Consider the following 25,558-nt stretch of genomic DNA (forward strand, 5'->3'; position numbering starts at 1 on the left):
TTTTATATTATCTGTATTTAAATTTCCTCCTAAGTACTATTTCAGCTGAATTCCACAAGTTTTTTTTTTTTTTAAGATTTTATTTATTTGACAGAGATCACAAGTAGGCAGAGAAGCAGGCACAGAGGAGGAAGCAGGCTCCCTGCTGAGCAGAGAGCCTGATGTAGGGCTCGATCCCAGAACCCTGGAATCATGACCTGAGCCGAAGGCAGAGGCTTTAACCCACTGAGCCACCCAGGCGCCCCTGAATTCCACAAGTTTTGATATGACATTTTTTATTATGACTTCAAAATATTAATTTTCATTAATTTTTTTCTTTGTCCTTTGGGTTATTTAAAAGTATAACTCTTAATTTTCAATCGGCATTTTCTACTTTCTGTTACAGATTTCTAACAGTGTGTGGAACAAACTGAATTTGCATAGTCTTAAGTGTTACTTTTAAATTAAAAGGCTATATATAAATATATAGTATATACCATATAACACTATATACATATACACACACACACTACATATAGTATATGTATATGTATATCCCCTTTGATCAGGGTAGAAATCATCCACCTAAAATAAATGATTGGAAAAAACTGATGTCATTACACTGTTTTAAGAATAAAAGATTCTAGGGGCAACTGGGTGGCTCAATCAGTTAGGAGTCCGACTCTTAGTTTTGGCTCAGGTCATGATCTCATGGGTCGTGGAATCAAGCCCCATCTTGGGCTTCCCACTCAGCTGGGAGTCTGCTTGGAATTCTATCCCTCTCTTCCTCTCCCCACTCACACTCTTTTTCTCTCTCTCGAATAAATAAATCTTAAAAAAAAAAATAGATTTTATAAACTCTTGTCTTTCAAAGTATGAATAGTATTCCTTTTCTCATAGATTAAAATTCCTAGCCAGAAAGTATATAGTTAAAATATGTTTATATTATTTTCTTAGATGATTATTTTAACAAAAATCTTTTCATAGAGTTTATCATTTTTAAGCATACATTAGTTAATATGCTTTTATTTTAATTAAATGTTACAGGATATGGAGCCTAGTAGATCATGCACTGATAGCAAGGTGTAATATGGAAGAACCAATTCGTTGTGCAGCTGTAAATGTAGATGGAATCCATCTTGCCCTTGGAATGAAGGATGGCTCATTCACTGTACTTAGAGTAAGGTATGGTATTGGTATAGAAACAGTAAATTTCTGTTAAGTGATAATTTGCAATACTCATTGTTTTTACCTATTTCATTTTCACTCTCCTTTCATCTTAACATATATACACACATATATATATTTCAGATATTAGTTTTACTAAATACTAAATATATAAAAAATGACTTTGTTGGAAAATTGTTAACTCAAAAACCTTGGCTTGGGGGCTTAAGAATGCTTAGTGGATTAATGGCTAAAATTTTGAGCTATGCATTTGGGCGTTGACCTCCATTCCTTGGTAGTATGGACTTTTAGTAATGTTTCTCTGCCATTGGTGGAAGGGGGTGGTAGTGACCTTGAGGCCATTAAAAATGGGTGAAAGGTTTTTTGTTATTTGCAGCTTTATTCTTTGAAAAAAAATATGCCTCCATCTTTTCTCGTTTGTTTGCATAATTAGAAGAGCTAAACAAATTTGTTAAAGCAGTCCTCATCTCATGTTGAATTATAGGTACAGTGCATTCTATTGAATTCTATATAGCTATTAAAAACTTTGCTGTGGGGATGCCTGAATGGCTCACTTGGTTATGCACCTGACTCTTGATTTCCGCTCAGGTCATGATCTCAGCGTTGTGAGATCAGATGCCCTATTGGGCATAGAGCCTGCTTAAGAGTCTCTCTCTCCCTTGACTACCCCCCCACCCCAACTATCACGCCCTCTCTCTTAAAAACAAAAGCAAATTTTGATGTAAATCCATGTGCGTTCACAAGCATATGTATTTATGAAATTCTTCTTCTCTAGCTTAGGGAATGGTAGGACCTTTTCAGTTGCCCAATCCAGAAACCATTAATTCTCTTATCTAGTTAATCACAGAGTTCTGGATGATCTACTTCCCAAGTAGCTTTTAAATTAATCTGCTTCAGGGGCACCTGGGTGGCTCAGTGGGTTAAAGCCTCTGCCTTCGGCTCAGGTCATGATCCCAGGGTCCTGGGATCAAGCCCCTCATCCGGCTCTCTGCTCAGCGGGGAGCCTGCTTCCTCCTCTCTCTCTGCCTGCGCCTCTGCCTACTTGTGATCTCTGTCTGTCAAATAAATAAATAAAATCTTTAAAAAAATAAAAACATAAAATAATCTGCTTCCTCCCATTTTCAACATTGTACTCTTGTATAGACTTCTGCCATCTCCTAACTGGATTGGTGGATAGCGTCGCAGCTAGTTTCCTTAACTCCTGTTTTGCGTCCCTCAAGACTTTTTTTACTCTACAGTTAATAGCGATGCCTTTTAAAACAAATTTGTTTGCATCCCTCCTCTTTCTAAAATATGGTAAAAGCTTGACACTCTCCCTAGTTTGAATTTCATAATCCTTAACGTAGCCAGTAGTGCCCATCTCCCTGCCTGTTTCTTTCTGCCTTACTCTTTTCCTCTCAACTGTGTAAAACATCTTTTGCTTCTTCAGATACATCATGTTCTCTTGAGCCTCTGAGTTTCTCTAGTTGCTGACTTTCTTTCTGGGACAGGTTTTTATAATGAGATAAGCTGATATTTTTCTTTTGCACTAATTTTTTAATTGTAATAATATATATGTAATACAAAATTTATCATTTTAACCATCTTTCAAAATTCAGTGTCATTGGGGCACCTGGGTGGCTCCGTGGGTTAAAGCCTCTGCCTTAGGCTCAGGTCATGATCTCAGGGTCCTGGGATTGAGGCTCTCTGCTCAGCGGGGAGCCTGCTCCTCTCTCTCTCTCTCTGCCTGCCTCTCTGCCTTCTTGTGATCTCTCTGTCAAATAAATAAATAAAATCTTTTAAAAAAATTCGGTGGCATTAAGTACATTACATTTTTGTGCAACAAGAATTTAAGATGCTTGTAAAACACCTAAGAGTTCTTCTCATATAGCTCCTATGCACTAAAAATAGTAATTATTTTTGTTAATTGTACATTTATTTGCCCTTTCAATTATTGTGTGCAAGTAACTGGGCAAATAAGTTCTTATCTCTAATAAGTCATTATTTCAGCAACTGAGTCCAACATTGCTGACAGGACCATTGGAATGGTGATTATAGCTATTAATGCCTTTGTAGTTTAACCACATAAGTTTACCTCACAAAATATTCTTAATCCTAGATTTACCTGGTCACTGTTTCTTCTTGGTTTGCCGTACATATTCGCCATATAATGAAGCAGACTTCATAAGTATAGCAGTATTTATGTTATGATTGGAGGAACATAGAATAAATTCAGATCTAACACACTAATTCTCAATTTGGGATACAAGATGATGTGCCAGCACAGAGTCACATAACTTCTAGAACATCTCTCTTCCTTTTGATAAAAAATGTTACCAGTTTTATGTTAAACATATCATGGAGTCAAATGAAAAAATGCAAATATTTTTCAAATTAAAAGATTCATATATGTAGGGACGCCTGGGTGGCTCAGTTGTTTAAGCAGCTGCCTTCGGCTCAGGTCATGATCCCAGCGTCCTGGGATCGAGTCTCACATCGGGCTCCTTGTTCTGTGGGGAGCCTGCTTCTCCCTCTGCCTGCCACTCCGTCTGCCTGTGCTCGCTCACTCTCTCTCTCTCTCTCTTTCTGACAAATAAATAAATAAAATCTTAAAAAAAAAAAAAGATTCATATATGTAAAATTTGACTTATAGTGGGTGGCATGGTGTTATCCACCCCAAACTCCTTAGAGTCACTCATTCATTCTCATGAGTAGGTAGGAAGACTTAAGTGGAAGAACTTGATAAGCTCAATTAACAAATTTCCTGAGGATAGAATAAGGTTTCCTGAAGAGTATGAGATAGACTTTAGTTATAAAAGCATTTTCATTTTATATTCTGTTAGCAGCTAGCCATTTGTCTCTTTCTGACAGTGTCACTACCACATTACATCAGCTACAAAAGGATTAGGAGACTTTTTCCCTAAGTAATCACGCATTTCATTTAAAAACTTTTTTCTACCCACTTATATTTTGTCTGTTCCATTTCTTGGGAATAATTAAGTCCCAAAATTGTTTCCTGGCTTTAAAAAGTAACTTTGTATATCTCCATTATTTTTCCACATCAAAACTTTTGTCTCTCTGTAGCCCTCCCCTGAAGGAACACTATCAAAACATGCTCAAGTAGGGCGCCTGGGTGGCTCTGTCAGTTGAACATCCAACTCTTGATTTTGGCTCAGGTCATGATCTTGGGGTTCTGGGATCAAGCCCCTTGTTGGGCTCTGCACTCAGTGGGGAGTTGGCTTGAGATTCTCTCTCTCCCTCTTCCTACCTCCCCCCCACACTCACTTGGGTGTATGCTCTCTCTCAAATAAATATTAAATAAAATAAATAAATTAAAAGACATCCTCAAGTATATCCTGTCTTAAATGCTTACCTCAAACCTAAATCCCCTCTAATTATATCACATTTCTACTCTTTCACAGTGAAATCCCCCCAAAACTATGTAATTTACTGTTTTCTTCCAATTACTGACTTAATACCCACAGTGCAGTATAGCTTTTGCCTTCATCTTTACATTGAAAAATTCTTGCTAATAGTACCGTCACCAAAGCCGGCAGCATTTTCCACGTTTCGTCTAGCTTGATTCTCAGCACTATTTAACCTCCTGAACCACTTGCTCCTGCTCAGAGCATTCTCTTCCCAGGCTTTGGATATTTGTTCTCTTTCACTTTTCAGCCTACTTCTGCTTCCATTTTCTTTATAGGCTAATTTATCTTCTGCCTACCAGTAAGTATTGGAGGACCTCAAAGCTCAGACCTGAGCTGTCTGTTCGGTTTTCTCCCTAGGTAATCTCATCCTGCCTCCAGCTTCAGTTACCACTCATAGCCTGATGGTCCCAGATACATAGTTCTGGCCCTGATCTCTCCACTGAACTCCAGTTGTGTATATCCAGTTGTTTAACATCACTTGGATGTCTCAAAGGCATCTGCAGTTCAGCATTTCCAAAACTGTACTTATGATCCTCCCTCCTGGGCTGATCTTCTGTCTGTGGGCCCCATTCCTTTCTTGTACCAATCAGAAACCTAGGAATTATGGTTGTTACCTCTCTCTCTAACCCACCATGTCCAATCCATCACATTCTGTTGATTTTACTTGCCTGATTTTCAAAACACTTTAATTGATGTTTGTAAGATTAGAATTATAATATCTTCAACATAGACTATATATTTTATAGTATAATAGTATAGATTATAATATACTCTATATTTTAAATCATTTCACTTTTTTCTGAAGTCTGAATACCCACCATCTGTAATAGCCTTCTAATTAGTCTTTCTTTTTTTTTTTTTTTAGATTTTATTTATTTATTTGACAGAGATCACAAGTAGGCAGAGAGGCAGGCAGAGGGAGAGGGGGAAGCAGGCTCCCCGCTGAGCAGAGAGCCTGATGCGGGGCTCGATCTCAGGACCCTGAGATCATGACCCGAGCTGAAGGCAGAGGCTTTAATCCACTGAGCCACCCAGGCGTCCGGAGCCTTCTAATTAGTCTTAATCCTACTGTTAACGCTACTTCAGTCTATTACTGTCAAATCACACAAGTGACATAATTGATTCATCCTACCCTAACATAAACTCACAGATTAAGGCCAAAAATCTTAAGATTTGTGAGGCCTTTATGATTTTTCCCTCAGCTTCTCTCATCAGACTCATCTCACACTCTAGCGTCTTTGCTTGTTGTCAGTACAGCTACACTTCATTGACAACAGGCAGAGCTTCAGTACTTTGTGTTGCTACCAGCTCTTTCACTTACATCTCTGCTGGAAGGTGGTCCCTTCACCTCCCAGTTCCTGGCCTCTCCTAAGCTAAATCTCATTAAGTCCTTAGAATGAAATTTAAATTCTACTTCTTTTGGTCTGTCTCCCCTAACTCTCCCAGCTAGGAACTGTCTTCCTGTTCTGTGCTGTAATCAACACTGTGCTTTCACTTCTGTGATGTGTTACAAATTGCTAATATATGAATATTCCCAGGCTTTGGCCTGCCTCCCTCTCTTTCCTAAAGAAACCATAGAATTCACATAGCAGTTTTCCAGAAGACTTGAGAATTTTAAAAAAATAATACACTTTCATCAAATAGTCTTCTTTCCTATAAGTTTTTCACACTTCCTCATTAGAGAAGGTAGTCACAACTCGTAATGTTGATGTAGTAGCATAATACATACTACAAAAGAGCCCATCAGAATTGTGGTATATGTTCACATGTGCATGCATACCTGTGTGTGTGTGTTGGTGAACAAGGACTTAAACCACACTTATTTCTCTCATTACTTGGGAGCAATTAAATGTCTAGCAAAAAGGCTATATATAAAAAAATAGTTCTGAAGAATTTTTAGGGAACATTTAGGTTAACGTTTGTGAACAAGATTAGAATGATAAAATCTTCAGTAAAGAAAGCATAAAAAGTAAAAGCTATCAAATAGTGCCTTAGATGTTTTCTTAAAAATCTTGTTCTTTGTAGATATGGATGGATAGGTGGATGGATAAATATGGAGAAAGGGAAATCAGATGTGTGGACTTTATTAAAATGTGAAGGGGGGGTCACTGGGAAAGGTAGAAGTAGCTACACAAGTCTGTGCTTAGGTCGAGAACCTTGTGAGTCACAGGGCTTGAGGCAACAGTGGTATTGACTAGGAAAACTTTTTTTTGAAAAAGGTTTTTCTTCATTTGTCTTGTTTTTATCCCCTTCTATTTAGTTAAGAGGCTGATTTTCATCTCTTTAACACCAGGGTAAAACCCAAATTCCTTGGCAACATGTCACATCTGTCACACATTGTCTATAGTTTTTCTCTTCAACCCCATCAAGTCACTACTTTTCCCACTTAGTCTTATATCCACATTGTAATATCTACCATTCTCCAAATGTGCCTTAAACGTGCACATGTCCATGCTGTGTCTTCTTCCTGGAAAACCTTTCCAAAAGTTTTATTCTTAGCCAAACCCTCGGGTTTTATGTTCAAAATATAGATGTCATTCTTCCTTGGTCCCCTCTTGCTTTTAGTCTGGTCTAAATCCTTTTTCAGTATTTCTTATAGAATTTCCTGCATACCTTTTGAGCAGTCACAACATTTTATCAGTTTTAAAGTACAATACTACTTTCTATCCATCTCACAGAAGATGAGCTCATCTTTATATCCCATGTAACTAAAACACAGTTGTTAGTAGGTGTTACTGGGAAAAAAAATTGAGTTTGATTGCTTTAAATTGTTCACTTAGAAACCTTAAAAATTGAGATATATCCATTTAAACTTCTAAAAAAAATTACCTACATCGAACATTTCAGGTGGGTAATGCAAAATTTAAATGGAAAAAATTCTTGGCACTAAGTGGAAATAGGAATTCTTACTTCCTCCTGCCCCTTCTCCTTCACTGCCTCCCTCTTCTCCTCTTCCCCACCAACTCCCAACAACTTTGGAAATTCAGTGGTATTAAATTGTTTATCCATTTGTATGACTTTTATGAATACCTACATTATTTTGGAAATGCAGTTATAAGTCATCAGTGACAAAAGTGTTTAACTTGACTGGTTGACATAATCTCTGATTGGGAAGAATTTGTATTAAAAAAGGTCAAAGAGGTTGAAATAAAAATAGTGTGGCTATATAAACATTCAAACGTGTTACTTAAATAATACAAGTCAATTCCTTTTTTCTTTATCTCTTGAATATAATTTTGTACATTTGTCCCATTACAAAAATTTATTTGAAGATCATTTGTTTATAATTAAGCATATTTCATAAACTCAGTTAAAGGAGCTTTATCATAAAAATCTATTGACTGTATCTCCTTTATTTTATGACTCTGGAAATTTAGAATGAATCTTTAAACTACATTAAAGTAATTAACCGAGGGTGCCTGGGTGGCTCAGTGGGTTAAGCCGCTGCCTTCGGCTCAGGTCATGATCTCAGGGTCCTGGGATCGAGTCCCACATCGGGCTCTCTGCTCAGCAGGGAGCCTGCTTCCCTCTCTCTCTCTGCCTGCCTCTCTGTCTACTTGTGATCTCTGTCAAATAAATAAATAAAATCTTTAAAAAAAAAAAAAAAAGTAACCGAAATTCAGCATTTTCCCTTACTTTCAGCATATGTTGTCCTCATATATTTCTGTCGAAAAAGTAATTTTTCCTGAATTAATATTTGTCTCATGTATATTTACTTTGTGATTTATAAATACTTGTAGCCTCCCAGCCATTTTAGGCACATTTGAAACTGAACTAATTCTGTAATGACTTGATTTCATGTGTTATCATTATTTTTTCTTTACAGAGATATGACTGAAGTTGTACATATTAAAGATAGGAAGGAGGCAATTCATGAGTTAAAATACTCACCAGATGGAACTTACCTTGCTGTTGGGTGTAATGACAGCTCAGTTGATATCTATGGTGTTGCTCAACGTTATAAAAAATTGGGGGAATGTGTTGGATCAATTAGTTTCATCACTCATCTGGACTGGTCCTCAGACAGTAGATATTTACAGACAAATGATGGAAATGGGAAAAGACTTTTTTATAGAACGCCAGGTAAAAGTTTCTAATAAATTGTATATAATTTGTAGATTTTTTATTGCCTATTAATTTTAGAATTTGAATAGAAGCAGAGTATAAAATACATTTGATTATAGGAAATTAAAGAAGATCTGAGCTAATATTTCAGGCATTGTGATCTTTTGTATAAGGCTGCCCTATTATATTGAAATCCTTTATATTTTAGTCCTTGGTAATTAAAACTTTGCTTGGAGGATCTAAGACAGATCTACTTTATGTTGAATTCCATGCTATGTGAGTAGTATTTGGTAAAGCCCTAGTGTATATTAGAAAGTCAAAATGCCATTTTTATGGGTGGAACTAATTAAATATAATTGCTAAAAATGTCTGATACAAACTGGGGTTTTTCGTGGTTACCTCAAATAAATTTTGCAAATATCCATAATACAGCTAACAAACTAAATTTGGAAAGCAGTTTCCATCAAAGATTTTTTTTAAAGAATAAAAGCAACCATCAAAATATTGTCTCTCAGTACTTCATTTAGTATGATACTTAATGAATTAGTCACTGTTTTACAGCAACTTATTTAATAAGACTAGGTACATAATTAAATTAATATATTTCCCCAACAGTTTTTCATTAATAATCTGTAATGAAAAGTGACTGAATCCTAAATTCCTGTTCTTGAATGTATTACTCCTTGCTCATCCTTCCTTCTTTCTCCTTTTCAGTTTTCTTTTTTTCTCAACTATAGATCTTCTTAGGTTTCTTATTTAATAGCTGATTTGCCACTTTTATATAGCTTTTACTTGTTCTAACTTACCCTATTGTGACTAATCTAGCATGAATTTGATAGGGTTGTTTATTCTCCAGATGACTAAACCTGCTGCGCTATATCAGAATCCAGTCGGTGTGTGTCTCCGTATAATTTTGGTAGTAGCTTTTTTTTTTAATTCCTTGCATTTAACTTTCTTCTTTCCTTACCATATTCCCCTACCTATTCCTAATACTCTCCTTTAACTATACTAGAAAGATACTTAAATTTTGGAGTTTATCATGTTATCAGTATAATTTATCAGATATTTATAATTTATCAGTTTATTTGAGAAAAAATTAAATAACTTCTTAATTAAGACTCTGATTTTTTTTTAGGAGGAAAAGAAGTGACAAACAAAGAAGAAATAAAAGGTGTTCATTGGGCTTCATGGACATGTGTTTCAGGCCTTGAAGTAAATGGAATTTGGCCCAAGTATTCAGATATCAATGACATAAATTCAGTAGATGGAAATTATATTGGCCAAGTTTTAGTTACAGCTGATGATTATGGAATTATAAAATTATTCCGATATCCTTGTTTGAGAAAAGGTATCTTTTCTTTCAAAATACAAGTTCAGGTCACAGTTTGGAACCTGTTGGTTCGTTGGTTGGTTTTCATATACAGGTGTGTTTTTTGCTTAGATCCTTAACATATATTGTTTTGAAATTTGTATATTTTGTATAACAGAGTAAGAAAAACAAGGGTCTTACTGGTTATTTTCTGCACATTTTATGTATCACCTTTTTTTCTTGGATGTCTTCTTAAATGATATTAATCATTCTGTTCATAGACTTAGGAATAATTAAATGAAATGCTGTATTAGTTATTTATTTATCCCATGCCTTGTTCCATAAAGTATTTGAGTCCACTTATAACAAGTCCACAAGTACTAAAATAATTACATGAATAGAAAATTAGTGTCAGGAAATTAGTTTTCTAGAAACTAAAAATTAAAAGCAGGGCACAAAGTAATTTTCATCATAGCTACTTTTTTAAACTACTTTTTAATTTTTTTTTTAGTTTGTTGAGGGTAGTTGACACACATTTTTATTATTTATTTATTTATTTTTTGGTAAACTTTTCCTACCAATGGGGCTTGAACTCATGACCCGGAGATCAAGAGTTGCATGCTCAACTGAGCAGGCCAGGCACGCCCCCATCATAGCCTTTTTCTTTTTCTTTTCCTTTTTAAAGCATTTTTTTTTTCCTATTCAGGGAAAGCAATTTTTTCCTGAGATTCAGTTTTCAAAGAATTCTCTCCTATAGTATGGAGCTTTAGATTAGGAGCACTGAGTGTATTCCTAGAGCATTAACGTGTGTAGCAAGTGTAGTAATGATTTTTTACTTTTGGATGAATGTTAAAAATGCATTTCAGTAAAAGGTGATTATGGGAATATCTGGAATAGTTGTATTTTTCTTTAAGATTTTATTTATTTATTTGACAGACAGAGATCACAAGTAGGCAGAGAGACAGGCGCTGGGGGTGGGGAGCAGGCTCCCTGCCAAGCAGAGAGCCTATCTGCTTGGGGGGCTCTGTCCCAGGATCCTGGGATCATGACCTGAGCTGAAGGCGGAGGCTTTAACCCATTGAGCCACCCAGGTACCCCTGGAATAGTTGTATTTAAATAGGTAGTTCACTGATGTTAAACTTAAGGGCCCAATTTTCCCAGAAGTCTATGCTAGCATTTCTGTTGTGCCTTTATAATAAAATGGTAAATTCCAGATACTGCCAGCTAATACCATGTGGTTGATTCCAGCTTGCAGGGTGTCAGCTTCCTAGGTATGTGTGAAATTACATCCATAAGTAATGTTAAGTGTGTTAATAAAGGCTAGTTAAGTCTCTAATAATTAAAATACCCTCTTTATGGATCGCATCCCATAGCCAGGACATGAGAGTCATGAGGCACAACAGATTTTATTATGACTCAGAATGAGATTTGCTTAGTTAAGGTGTGTGAGATTCAGTAAGGTTAATCATGATGATCTTAATCTTAGACATTGCTTCTACTCAGTGTTTCATATACTGGCTCTATGCAGAAACAAAAATAATTTTCCAAGCATTCTTAATCAAATGAATGGGATTTTATTGATAGTTTTTATGTTCTGTAGTTTATTGACAGTATTTTTGTTGCACAGTAATTTCATTTTTAAAATGTATAATAATCTTGGGGCGCCTGGGTGCCTCAGTGGGTTAAGCCACTGCCTTCGGCTCAGGTCATGATCTCAGTCCTGGGATCGAGCCCCGCATCAGGCTCTCTTCTCAGCGGGGAGCCTGCTTCCTCCTCTGTCTCTGCCTGCTTGTGATCTCTCTCTGTCAAATAAATAAATAAAATCTTAAAAAAAATGTATAATAATCTGAATTGGAATATTTTACTGAAGTCTCAGAAAAATAAGTCTTGTTCAGTCACTGCTTCAAGAATATAATTTGTTTTCCTTATTTTTCTTTTTGTTAGATAATTGTGAGAAATTTATTTATGTAAGGGTTTTTATTTCTAGGCATTTGTGAGTTAGCTTGAGACTATGTGTAAGTAACTGGGAGAACAGAAGATAGGATAGAACTACTGCATCTTTAAAGAATTAGTAGAAATATTTAAAGATTCCGTGTTTATTGAATTCACATACTTGCATAAAGTTAGCAGTATTTCTAGAAAAATTACCTTTTACATTAGTTATGATGTACATTCTTTCACACATTAAGTTGTATTATTGATCCAGCTGGAGTTTGGGAAAAGAGTGTGTTTACTGTAGTAATTCATGATAGATACTTAAGTAATATCCATTGCATTCTAAGAAGTGCAGCACTTACAAAATGTGGAAGTTAAATAATAGAAATAGCTTATATTGTAGAATCATTGTTATTCAGACACAAAATGTATGAGATTACCTGAATAAGAATGATCCTCTTCCATATTTAGCCCCCTTGATTCCTAGCCCAAAGCATTACTTCTCCTTTTTCCCCCATTATTATCCTCTTTCTATCTAAGTTATTTTGCTCTCAACAGTAATTTGTCAAATAATCGGACTCTTCCCAGGCAGCAGCACATAGGCTTTGGTGGAGGATGGAGAGGTGAAGGCAGGGTTGTTGTAAGCTAATATCTCCATCACTCATACTAGCTGTCAACACTTTCTCTCCACTTGTTGACAAATGAAAATTTATATTTGATAAAAATCTTTCTTTAGATTTGATAAGAAAATTCACTGAAAAAAAAAATCAAATAAAAAACATATTTGTGTTGGAGATTTACTCAGGATTTGTTTTCTAAGATTCGTCCATATTGTTGCATGTAGTTCTAGTGTATTCTTCCTGATGTGTTGTGAATATATGGTATAACTCATGCATTTATTCTCCTGTGATGGACATTTGGGTCATTTCCAGATTTTTGCTATTAGATGCAAATTTCTCAAAGATGTATACTTAGGAGTGAATTGCTGGGTCATAGAGAATTTGTGAGAAAATGTCGAATTGTTTCCCAAAGTAGTTATACCCTTTTAAAAACCCTGTTGATCCACATCCTTTTCAGTACTTGGCACTGCCACACTTTTTAACTTGTGTGCATCTAATTAGTATAAGTGATGTCACATTTGTCTAACTAATGAGATTGATCTCTTTCCCATTTATTTTTTGGTTTTCTGCATTTCCTCTTCTGTCAAAAATGCCTATTTTTCTGTAGAGTTGTTTTATTTGTTGAAGATTTTTCATATACTCTAGATATAAATTATTTGTAATTTTTATAGTTTACAAATGCCTTTCTCCAGTTTATGGATTATTATAATAATTATTATAATGACTTACTATAATTATTGTATTTTCTTGACCAGTTAATTTCAGTGTAGTCGAATCTATCATTTATCTCTTTTTTTAATGAATAATTCAGTTTTGTGTATTAAAATATTATTATATTAGGGTCAGAAAGATAGTCTCATATGTTTTATAAAGAAGTATTAAGGTCTGGCTAGCTGAATCCCAGGAGCATGTGACTCGATCTTGGGTTGCAAGTTCGAGCCCCACATTAAGTATAGAGATTACTTAAAAATAAAAAAATCGGGGCACCTGGGTGGCTCATTGGGTTAAGCCTCTGTCTTCAGCTCAGGTCATGATCCCAGGGTCCTGGGATCAAGCCCCGCATCAGGCTCTCTGCTCAGCAGGGAGCCTGCTTCCCCCTCTCTTCTCTGCCTGCTCTCTGCCTACTTGTGATCGCTCTCTCTGTGTCAAATAAATAAATAAATAAATAAATCTACACTTGATCTTAGCCAAAAGACCAAGAAGTGATAAAAAATTTTTTTTTAAATCTTAAAAAAAAGGATTAAGGTCATTAAAACATAGTTACAAATGGGAAAAAAATCTGTCGTATTGCTACAAGTTTTTGAAGAGATTTAGCTCATATTAATTATGTGTTAAAATATACTTTAAAACAAATTAGAAAATGAGATAATCAAAACAAGTATTTTAGTACATTGCTTTACCCTCACCAAAAATTATCATCCCCTTCTTTAAGAGTTTCTATGACCATTCTAATTTGCTGTGACAAATCTCTCTGAAATACTAGTTCTAATTAATGACACACTCTTTAGGTCTTAACTATCCTTTCATCATTTCCTGTCATAGGCCAGAGTTTTCATAGTTAAGGGACTTTGAGAGCTTTTAACCCAATTTATATTAGAATGGAAATGGGGTCCAAGAGAGGTGAAGTGATGTGCTCAACTCCTGTGCTATTAAGCCATCAAGCTGACACTTAAGCTCTAGTCTTTTTATTTCAACTCTGATATTCTTTACATATCATACTTTTGTCTCCTTTTATAGTTAAAAGGGTTGGAGTCATGTTCATGCCCTCTCATTTCCTTCACCACTCTTCTTCCCTCCTCTATAATCTAGTATTCCAACTCAATTATAGCATAGTAAGGAGAAATGTAATCTTTGTTTTTCTTTTTCTTTCTTTCTCTTCAGGTATTTAATGAATGTTTCCTATGTTTCCTATATACCACGCACTAGAGATACAGAGTAAAAAGATGCCAACCTGTCCTAAGGAGCTTATAGTTTATTACAAGAAATAATAAGTAAATAGACTGTTACTTTTCAGTGTCATAAATATACTCACACAGGGTAATCACAGGGAATTCTGGAAACATGTAGGACAATACACATAGTCTTGATGTGTCAGAGTCACTTGATGAAAGATGTGACATTTAGGTTCACTTTTCATATCTGTTTATCATGTTAAATAGGCAGTTCTGGCTATTGGGTAATTATTAATACAGCCCTTTTAATTAGAAATCATTTGTTTCCCTTAGACTTATTCTACAACTTTTTTGTTAAGTTGCCTTGGTTCTTTCTTAGAGGGGATTGATCTTTGAAAAGTCACAGAATATAATCTGGAAGGGATTTACAGGATTATTTACACCTCTTTTGCGGTTATTGCCCCATATAGTTAATTTGAATACTGGCTCATATAACTCTTCATGTACCTAGACATGACAATATTAATACATCTTTAAAACTTGGAATTTGATTTCCTGGAATCTCTGGCTTTACCTTTTAAGACTCTCTGGTGGCTAAGAGTACTTAAAAGACCCCATCAAGGAAAGTAATAGCTATAGTCCTCTTGATGGGCAAATAATGCACTCTCATATAGACGAATGAGACTAAATCTACCTTATTAGACTTTCCTAGGTGAACTGTGGCAAATTACCCTTCTAAAAAGTTACTTCTTTTCAGCTGCATAAAAAAATGGTTCTTAAAATAACAACATTGCTGTTAAGCACCAAATTGTAATTTAGGTAAGTTTCGGTCAAACCTTTTCTGCTTTGCTTAAGATGGCGATCCCTAAATTCATGGCCAGCATGAAAGCTTATCTCCAGATTTTAACTGATGGAGCTTTGCCATCCTGACAGGGCTTCTGTAATTTAAAAATTTTAAAACATTCTCAAAATGAAGCCAAACATTATTGTATCCAGTATACTCTAATAGAGGTGTGTATATGTTGCCAAATACCAGGTTTATCCTAGCAAGATGCAGAGAATGTTTTCTGAACTTAAAACCACAGTATTGGCTCTTGTCATCACACAGATTTTTTTTTTTTAATTAACCACAAAGTTAGATATTTCCTTTATAGTTAGAGAAATTTGGTGTATACCACCTTAACCAAATTATACAACCTCACATCACTAATGATAGAACTGTACCCCTTGAAATGATGTATCCAAAAGGATACAATAGCACATGTGCCAAAAAACACAGGATCTGAATCTAATCATGAAGAAACATTAGACAAACTTATATTGAAGAACATTACACAAAACATACAAATTTAAAGTATTACTATAAGGGACACTTTCTGGGACAGCTGGGCGTATTTTATTTTGGTGAATGTGGTGTATTACATTGATTTTTGACTGTTGAACCAACCAGCATTCCTGGCATAAATCCCATTTGGTCCTGTTGTGTATTCCTCTACATGTTGCTGTGTTAGGTTTGAAAGTATTTTGTTGTTGATGGCTTGTTTGTTTGTTTTTTAAGACTTTATTTATTTATTTGACAGAGATCACAAGCAGGCAGAGAGGCAGGCAGAGAGAGAGGAGGAAGGAGGCTCCCCGCTGAGCAGAGAGCCCTATGTGGGGCTCAATCCCAGGGTCCTGGGATCATGACCTGAGCTGAAGGCAGAGGCTTTAACCCACCAAGCCACCCAGGCACCCCTATTGATGGCTTAAGTTTTAAAAGGATCCTCTGGTGGCTAGTGCTAGCCCTACTGGGGATGGAGTAGACTGGGTCAATTTCACTTAAGACCTAAGGCCTCAGGCCAAAACATTCAAATTTCATTATATGGAAACAGTTGATGCCTTTGTGGCTGCAGGCTTTTCTCAGAGCAGTAAGAAAATGCCTCACAATCGTAGTGGTTCCTACCAAATTATATTATAAATCAGTAGAGCAAATATTTACATCCCTTGATGTAGACTCATTGTAGACTCATTCATTTGTTCATTCAACAAACTTTTGAATGAGTATTTTTACCCTTTGATCATAATTAAGATAACGGAGGAAGGTTGTATTGGTTCAGATATAGAAATTGTTGTTTGAAGTGGTATTTTCATGTGTTGGCATTTACTTATCAATTTAAAGGTATATTTTTGTTATAGGGGCCAAGTTTAAAAAATACATTGGCCATTCGGCTCACGTAACTAATGTCAGATGGTCACATGACTATCAGTGGGTTATTTCTATTGGTGGAGCAGATCACTCTGTCTTTCAGTGGAAATTTATTCCTGAAAGAAAACTAAAAGATGCTCTTCACATAGCACCCCAAGGTGAGTAGTACACTCTGCCTAAGGAATTTCTTTGTCAAAAAACTTCAGTAACTGCAAAGTAACACTTTTACTATTAAAGTGTAATCTATCCTTTTAAGTGACAATACAGTGTTTTGTTAGTGGAAATTTTAAAATACTAGGCATATGTGTTTAGAGTCAAATATCAGAGCATGGAATACAAAGTACTTTTGCATGCATTGAAATCCGCCCAATGAGTGAAGAAACCATTACATTCTCAAAACAAACATTTAATGTATTCTTGGGGAGATAGGTATCTAGGTGTCCTATATGGTTTTTTGGACAAAGAAAATTTATCTAATGTCAATTCATTTGTTGCATATAGTATTTTCTAGATATTTTTATGTTAATTATAAACCTATAAGGCTTATAAATATATATTTATATATATAAATATATATAATAGTATATAATTATAAACCTATAAGGTTTAGTTACTTATGTTTGTACCAGCTTTTAAGTTTGATATAGCAGTCACTGGGTGCCAGTGAAGGGACTTAAAGTAGCTGTTGAATTTGCAGTGAGTGGAGAGGAAGGTAATCTGTGGTACAGTTTACTGACATCTGTGTCACTTGAAGAGATAATTTCATTTGATTGTTTTATGGCTTGTCACCATGTCAGTTGTCACAGTCAGCTCTTAATAATTTTACAGTGCTGTTTTGAAAATGAATGTTCTTCAAACAAGTAATGTTTCATTTTTAAAAATTGCAGAAAGTCTGGCTGACTCTAATAGTGATGAATCAGATTCAGATCTGTCTGATGTTCCAGAGCTGGATTCTGAAATTGAACAAGAGACCCAGCTTACCTACCGTCGGCAGGTAATTAATATCATCACATAATTTTTTTCTGAAAAAGTCTAGTTTCTTCTTTATCTTTCTCCCTGTTGTTTATTGACTTATTGTTATCTTTCATGGTTTTTAATTTTCCAAGAAATGTTGGTCTTTTTCAGTTTTCCTCCTTTAAGAGTTAAAGTCCACTTGTATAAAATGTCCTTTTATAATAAGGGCTTGATATATCAAATATGCCTGTATTCTATTTGCCTATGGCTTTTTGTCACAGTACACTCCCATTTATTCTCTTTAAAATATTCTCTTCTGAAGTGTATGAATTTCATGGAACACTAAATACATATTTGTCAGTGTGATACATAGAAAATGTAAATTTGTTACTTCCAAGGAAGGAAATTTCATAAAATACATTTCTGTTTAAGACAAGTGTTAAAACTTTAGTGGTCAGTAGTAACCACAGTGTCTGAAAGTTACAATAGGAATTTGTAAACACCTTTATTAATTTATATTCTAAGAGACATTTTACTTCTGTACATTATTTAAAGGTTTACAAAGAAGATCTACCTCAGCTTAAAGAACAGTACAAGGAGAAACAAAAAAGTGGTACTTCTAAAAGAAGAGAGCGGGCTCCAGGAAATAGTATTCGATTACACTTTGTTCATGGGTATGAAACAACTATTTTTCATTTATGTGTTTGTATTTTGGTTCACATTTAGTAGCTGTATGACTTTGAGCAAATCCTCTGTGCCTCTTTCTCCATCTGTGAAATGAAGGGAACAGTACCTACTTCATAGGGTTCTGATGAGGAATAAATAAGCCAATGTTTGTGGGGACTTAGAATATTGTCCCGTGCATCATAAGCACTATATGAGTGTTAATAATAGATTTATCTTATGAAAGTTTAGTATTAATATTTATAGACATGGATCTCTTAAAACAAATGAAAATAAGTAAAATGTAACAGATTATCATCTCCCCTAACTAATTATGATTTGGAATTATATTGTGCCCTTTTTTGGGGCCTGCATTTGGCCTTTGTATTTTAATTTTAGTAAAATATGGTTTCTGGATTTTCTTAGAAATATAAGTTTCACATTTCATCCTTGAACAACAGATTCTCCAATTCAACCCTTCCTGTCCCTTCTACCTAGTAATCATTTTCTTACATGACTGATAATGTTTTCAGAAATTTAAGAAAGAATTCATTTACTAAGAATATTTTATTTCCATTGTTAAAGTAGGCAGTATTTCCCGGCAGTTACATATTGTACATTGAATTTCTTTGAAGTGTAAAGAAAGTTTACTTGTTACGAACGGAATTATATTGACCATTTTTAAAATTGTTTGGACATTTTTGGAATATATATTCTCATAGTTCAACAATGCGTATAAAAGCATTCACTTTGAAAATCCTTCTCCCAGGAAGCTCCCCTCTCCTTGCTAGATGGGAGATTGCCTGATTCATGAATCTTTTAATAAAACCAATTAGATCTTCAAAAAAAGAAGGAAAAGAAAGTCTTCCTAGCTCTGCCCTCTCAGGCATCCTTTTCACCCTCCCAGGGCAGTTCTGTACCCTTCCATTTATAAAAAAGCACCAATTTTTGTTTCATAGTATACAAATTTAGTATTACACTTATGTAAATAGTAGTATACTATATATACTTTTCTGTACCTTTATTCATTCAGTATTATAGCTTGGATTTAGCTATTTGTAATCAGAGCAATTCATGAAGGTTTATGGAATTTTAGTTTTTCAGTATCTTGTAAAACTGGAAATAGAATGATCTAAAACGTACCTGCTACTCTGTATAACCCATATTTACCAGATCAAAAGCTACAGTTAGTTTTATATGATATGTTTTCTATTTTCAGTTACAGAGGTTATGACTGTCGAAGTAATCTGTTTTATACTCAGATTGGTGAAATCGTATACCATGTAGCTGCAGTGGGTGTCATTTACAATCGGCAGCAGAACACACAGCGCTTTTACCTGGGTCATGATGATGATATTCTCTGCCTGGCTATTCATCCTTTGAAAGACTATGTGGCAACAGGGCAGGTAGGTTAGACCTTTGTTTGGATTTACATGTGGGTTAGTCCACTTCTTTAAAAAATCTATCTTTCATTTTCTAGGAAATGAAGAATAATGAATTCTTTAGAATGGGATTTTATTTTCATATTACAAATAAAATTTATTCCAGCTTTTTTCCTACAGTTTTCCTTTGAGTTTTATTGTTTTGATTATTATTTTTTTTTATTTGGCACTAAGGGCTCTGGCTTGTCTTCTTTCTGTCAGGATATATTTTTTTAATTTGTGAGTAAACATAGAAAACAAAGACTAGAAATCTGATTTCTTTCTTTGAATTTTCTAGAATAAAATTATCTAACAAATGTTCTGTGATACACAGGATGACTTTTTTTATTTTACAACCATGATATTTACCCATTCAGGTTTACCAAAGTACAAAGTAGAAATGTTGAAATAGAAAACACTGAGAAAAGTCTTAACTGATATTTCTCTATATGGATATTCTTAGAGAAGGAGGAAAAGGTGATATTTATAAATATTCTTTCTATATGTAAGCACTTTACTAGTTACTTAGTATATATGATTGACAATTGAGCAACACAAGTTTGAACTCCATGGCTCCACTTACATGAAGATTTTTTTACAGTGCTTTAAATTTGTTTTCCTTATGACTTTCTTAACATTTTCTTTAGTTAACTTTATCATAATAATACAGTACACAATACATGTAACTTACAAAATGCATGTTTACTGACTATGTTATCAGTAAAGTTTCTGGTCAACACTTAGGTTATTAATAGTTAAGTGTTTTGAGGGGTGCCTGGGTGGCTCAGTCAATTAAGTGTCTACCTTTGGCTCAGGTCATGATCACAGGATCCTGGGATTGAGCCCCTTGTCTTGCTCCTTGCTCAGCAGGGAGTCTGCTTCTCCCTCTGCTCTTCCCCACTGCTTGTTCTCTCTCTCTCAAATAAATAAAATCTTTTTAAAAAATCATTAAGTGTTTTGAGAGTCAAAAGTTAAACATGGATTTTTGACTGTGCAGGGATTGGAACCCCTAACCCCCACGTTGTTCAAAGGTCACCTGTATTTTACAACTCTATTTTACTCTCACCTCACCTTTATGAGTGAACCATTTCCGTTTACAAATGAGGAAATTTAGGTTTGAAGAAATTATTTTCTCAAAGATCTTTCAGCTAATAAATGATAAAGTTTAAAGCTGCATTAGTCTGTCTGGCTTTTTAAACACTGTGTAAATATACATTCTAGGATATATTGAGGCGGAGCTGGGCAACTTGCATTGCTCTTTCCTGAAAGGAGAGAAGACTCTTCCCTTTTTCTTTCTATCTTCCCTCCCTCTGTTTGTGCCTCCCTCTTGCTCTTTTTCCTTGTCTCCCTCCTTTTTCTTCCTTCTTTCTTCCATTTCTTGAAAAACATTCATAGGGCACATGCTGTGTACCAGAAAATGTGCTGGGAATACAAAGATAAATAAGACATGTTCTTGCCATGGTAAACTTTCGTCTTCTGAAGGAGAAGACATACATGCAAGGAAAATCATGATACAAGGTTATAGGTATGAAGCAGGGCTTCTTCTTCTTCTTCTTCTTTTTTTTTTTTTTAGAGATTTTGTTTATTTGACAGAGAGATAGAGATTACAACTAAGCAGACAGAGGGAGAGGGAGAAGCAGGCTCCCCACCAAGCAAGGAGCCCAACGCGGGGCTCCATCCCAGCACCCCGAGACCACGACCTGAGCCGAAGGCAGAGGCTCAACCCACTGAGCCACCCAAGCACCCCTGGAGCAGGGCTTCTTAACCTTAGCACTACCAACGTCTTGGGCCAGATAATTTTGTTGTTGTTGTTGTTTTAAGGTTTTATTTACTTATTTACTGGTCAGAGAGAACAAGCAGGGGAAGCAGGCAGAGGGAGAAGCAGTCTCCCCACTGAGCAAGCCCAAGGCGGGTCTCAATCCCCGGACCTGGGGATCATGACCTGAGCAGCTGCTTAACCAACTGAGCCACCCAGGAGTCTGTTGGGCCAGATAATTCTGTGTTGTGAAGATAATTACATTGTTGTGTACAATGCAATCCTATATATTATGTTTAGCAGCATCCCTGGAGTCTACTCGCTGTATGTCAGTAATACCATCCACTCAGTGTGACAACCAAAATGTCTTTGGTGTCAAATATTGCCTGGGAGGCAAAGATCGCCCCCTGCTGAGAACCACTAATGTAGAGATATGCATAAATTCCTTTTGCATTGTAACAAAGGACTGATTAATTGTGCCACATAGATCAGGGAAACCCTCATGGAGTTGAGGCCATTTGAGCTGAGTGCTTTACTTGACAGGGGAGGTAGGAGAAGGTGTTCTAAGTGTGTTATTTGTAAACGTGGGGCAAAAATCCCACTAAACACAGCTTATTTAAAGAACTGTGAGTAGCCTAAAGTATTCAAATCTTAGAGGGATGAAGAAGAACTAATTAAAAGGGTTGGTGAGGGCCTCAGGGGCACCATTTAGCCTTATCTGTAGTTTATAGAAAAGTTTCCTCTTAAAGCACAATTATTTACCCATTGTGTTTGGCAAGAAGTTAGAACATTATTCTGGTACTACTCTAAGGAAGGCTGTAGAAAAACTCGTCACTTGCTACCATGAGTCTGGGATTGGAGAGAATTCAGGCCAGATTAAATTAAAAGTCAATATGACCACAGGACATCCTTGGATACCTACTGTGGAGGAGGCAAAACTTTACCCCTAGACCTCCTAGGTTTTCAGCTGGGGCTCTTTTTTTTTTTTTTTTAAATAAAGATTTTGTTTGTTTATTTATTTGACAGAGATCACAGGTAGGCAGAGAGGCAGGCAGAGAGAGAGGAGGAAGCAGGCTCCCCGCTGAGCAGAGAGCCTGATGCGGGGCTCCATCCCAAGACCCTGGGATCATGACCTGAGCCTAAGGCAGAGGCTTTGACCCACTGAGCCACCCAGGCGCCCCAGCTGGGGCTCTTTAATAAAAACCAAATATACAAAGAAAAACAAAAAGTATATTAACAGGTATAGTGCATACCACATTGGAGAAATCTACACCCAAGTGACTGGAAATGGTGACTTAGAATTTCAGCATATATAGGACACAGTAGACTGGTGGAGAAATGACAGAACAAAGGAAAGCAGTTTTAGGCTTCCAAGGGCGACACACTGTGGGAAGGTAAGTATATGACAAAATTCCTAGAGTAAGGTTTCTTTGTAGATTCCTCTTATGCTATGTCTGGGCCGAGTCTGTCTCCAGTAAAAGGAAAATTTATATAATCAACGGGTTGTACACCTTAAATTTATGCAATGTTATATACCAATTATATCTCAATAAAGTTGAAAAAATTGTATATATAATATACCACAACTTCTTTATCCATTCCTTTGTCAGTGGACATCTGGGCTTTTCCCATATTTTGGCTACCGGGGATATTGCTGCCATAAACTTTGGGATGCAAAACAGAGGATCATAGGGGAAGAGAAAAAAATAAGATGAGGAAACCAGAGAGGGAGACAAACCATTAGAGACTCTTGGTCATTGGGAACAAACTGAGTGTTGCTGGAGGAGATGGGGTGGAAGGTTGGAGTAACTGGATGATGGACATTAAGGAGGGGGACATGTGATATAATGAGCACTGGGTGTTATATAAGACTGATGAATCACAGACCTATACCTCTGAAACCAATAATACATTATATGTTAATTAATGGAATTAAAATAAAAAAAACACTAAATGTGTGGGGAAGCATGATTCAGATTGGCTGCCACTGTCAGGAGTTCACAATTTAGTATGAATTGGATGAATTACTGTATGTATGTATATATATATATATATACACATACACACACACACACACAATTAACTAAAAATTTACTAAAAACACACTCATTCAGGTATCTTACGGGTAACTCAGATTAAGCATGTCTAGAATGGAGATAAATGAAGTTAAGCTTTCCTTTCAAGCCTTCTTATCCTTGTGTTTCCTACTTAGAACGTGACACAGTATGTATTAACCTGGTCGCCTAAGCCCAAGAGTTTGACTTGTTCCCCTCACACCTTATAACCAGTCAGTCCCAGAGTTACAGCCAATATTTGCCCTCAGTATAGTTAAGTTCTTTACGACGAATGTATCTTGCTTTGTTGTTTTGTATTTATATCTTACCTTGTCCCTGCTGGCACTTCTGGGTTTCATGATTGCTAATCTTTTGTTATAACCAACCAACTAGTCTTCCATCTTTGTACTTCTCCCCTAACCATTTCCCCAACCCACTAATAATCTTTCTTTTCTTCTGTGTTTATTAGTAGCTTTTAAGCTAATGTGTAAGCTCATTAGCATACAGCTCAAGCCATTTAACCTAGGCCAATAGGCTCCTCTTCTTATCTCTTACCAGTTACCAGTTACCTCCTCGTAAACAATGCTCCTGCCTTTTCAGCTATTTAGAATTTGTCCATGTGTAGTACTGCTTCACATCTTTTACTTAGTTCCCTCCTCTGGAAAATTCTTGGCCTGCAGTTCTGTTCAACTGTCCAACTTTGTCTAATTTCTACTCATTTTAAGACTTAGGTTAAGTAACATATCTGAAAACTTACCTAACCTCTCTCTTCTTCCTGATCCCTGACTGACAGGCCCCAAGTAGGCTCTAATAACACTCATTCTGTTACTACTTTTGCCAGCACTGAACATGGTGTTATCCAAGCTTCCCTACATATTAGCTGTGGGGAAATTATCTAGCCTCTATATGCCTATTTCAAAATAAGGATATTGGGGCACCTGGGTGGCTCAGTCAGTTAAGGGTCTGCCATTGGTTCAGGTTATGATCCTAGGGTCCTGGGATCAAGCCCGGTTTGGGCTCTCTGTTCATCGGGGTATCTGCTTCTCCCTCTCCTTCTGTGCTCTCTCTCTCACTCTCTCTCAAATATTTAAAAAAAAAAAAATAGGGATACTGTCGGTGCCTATCTCTTTGATCTGCTTTGATCGTTAAGTGAGTCCTTATAAATGTTTGGAAAAGTTCCTGGGACATAAGTCAGTTCTCTATAAATGTTAACCTTCATTGTTATCACTGTTATTGTTTCCATGTGAGATGTCCAGTAGGCAATTGAAAATGTAAGTCTTAAATTCAGAAGAAGAATTTAGTGGTTAAAAGAATTTGGGAGTCATTTGTTGATTTAACCACTGAAACTGGAATTGAGATACCCCATGGCAAAAATATGGAGTGAAAAGATTGGAGTTTTAAAGACAGAATCTTGGGGAGCTTTTTATTTAAGGGAGAGGGGATGAAATTGCAAAGGAAACTCAGTAGTAAGAGTTCAGGAGATAGAGAACCAGGAGATGATGGTACTGCAAAGTTCTCAAAAATACCACGCTCTGCAGAAGTTCAGTAGCAAATTTAACAGACATGGGGAACATTTGGGCTGCAAAACCTAATGAAATATTGGCTGATGGCAGGCTTGTTATTTATTATGTCTTTATATAAAATCAGTGTCAAAATTAATAATTGTAAGCTAGGGGCGCCTGGGTGGCTCAGTGGGTTAAAGCCTCTGCCTTCGGTTCAGGTCATGATCCCAAGGTCCTGGGATCGAGCCCCGCATCAGGCTCTCTGCTCAGCAGGGAGCCTGCTTACCCCTTTCTCTCTGCCTGCCCCTCTGCCTACTTGTGATCTCTGTCTGTCAAATAAATAAATAAAATCTTTAAAAATAATAATAATAATTGTAAGCTATATTCATTATTTTGGAAATTGTCTTTACAGGCAAAGCTATTCTATCTTTTTATCCTCATACTTAAAGACAGTTATCATTTGCGTCTAAAGGAATAATTACTAATTATAGTTTACCTGTGGATTAGTGAACGTATAACCTAAGTTAAAACATAAGTGATAGCGTCTGTTCATAGTCTTATTTACCTTTCGGTACTTTAACCCCTTGTATCTCTGTTAATACTATTATCCTGGCCCAGAATGTACTTG

The 25,558-nt window shown here is 36.0% G+C and overlaps 1 protein-coding gene across 2 annotated transcripts in view; it reads left to right on the forward strand.

Moving 5' to 3' along the window:
• LOC111148777 (echinoderm microtubule associated protein like 5) overlaps positions 1 to 25,558 on the forward strand; it is a 177,961-nt gene that overhangs the window by 59,818 nt on the left and 92,585 nt on the right. For both annotated transcript variants that reach the window (XM_022505578.1, XM_022505577.1), the window contains exons 8-14: positions 1,027 to 1,164; positions 8,401 to 8,657; positions 9,775 to 9,987; positions 16,571 to 16,738; positions 17,468 to 17,574; positions 18,090 to 18,208; positions 19,417 to 19,603. In XM_022505578.1, coding sequence (XP_022361286.1) covers positions 1,027 to 1,164; positions 8,401 to 8,657; positions 9,775 to 9,987; positions 16,571 to 16,738; positions 17,468 to 17,574; positions 18,090 to 18,208; positions 19,417 to 19,603 — 1,189 coding nt within the window. The remainder of the gene's footprint in view (positions 1 to 1,026; positions 1,165 to 8,400; positions 8,658 to 9,774; positions 9,988 to 16,570; positions 16,739 to 17,467; positions 17,575 to 18,089; positions 18,209 to 19,416; positions 19,604 to 25,558) is intronic.

Source organism: Enhydra lutris, unplaced genomic scaffold (genome assembly GCF_002288905.1).
Source record: "Enhydra lutris kenyoni isolate GAN:26980312 unplaced genomic scaffold, ASM228890v2 scaffoldscaffold20, whole genome shotgun sequence".
NCBI classification, from domain to species: Eukaryota; Metazoa; Chordata; class Mammalia; order Carnivora; family Mustelidae; genus Enhydra; species Enhydra lutris.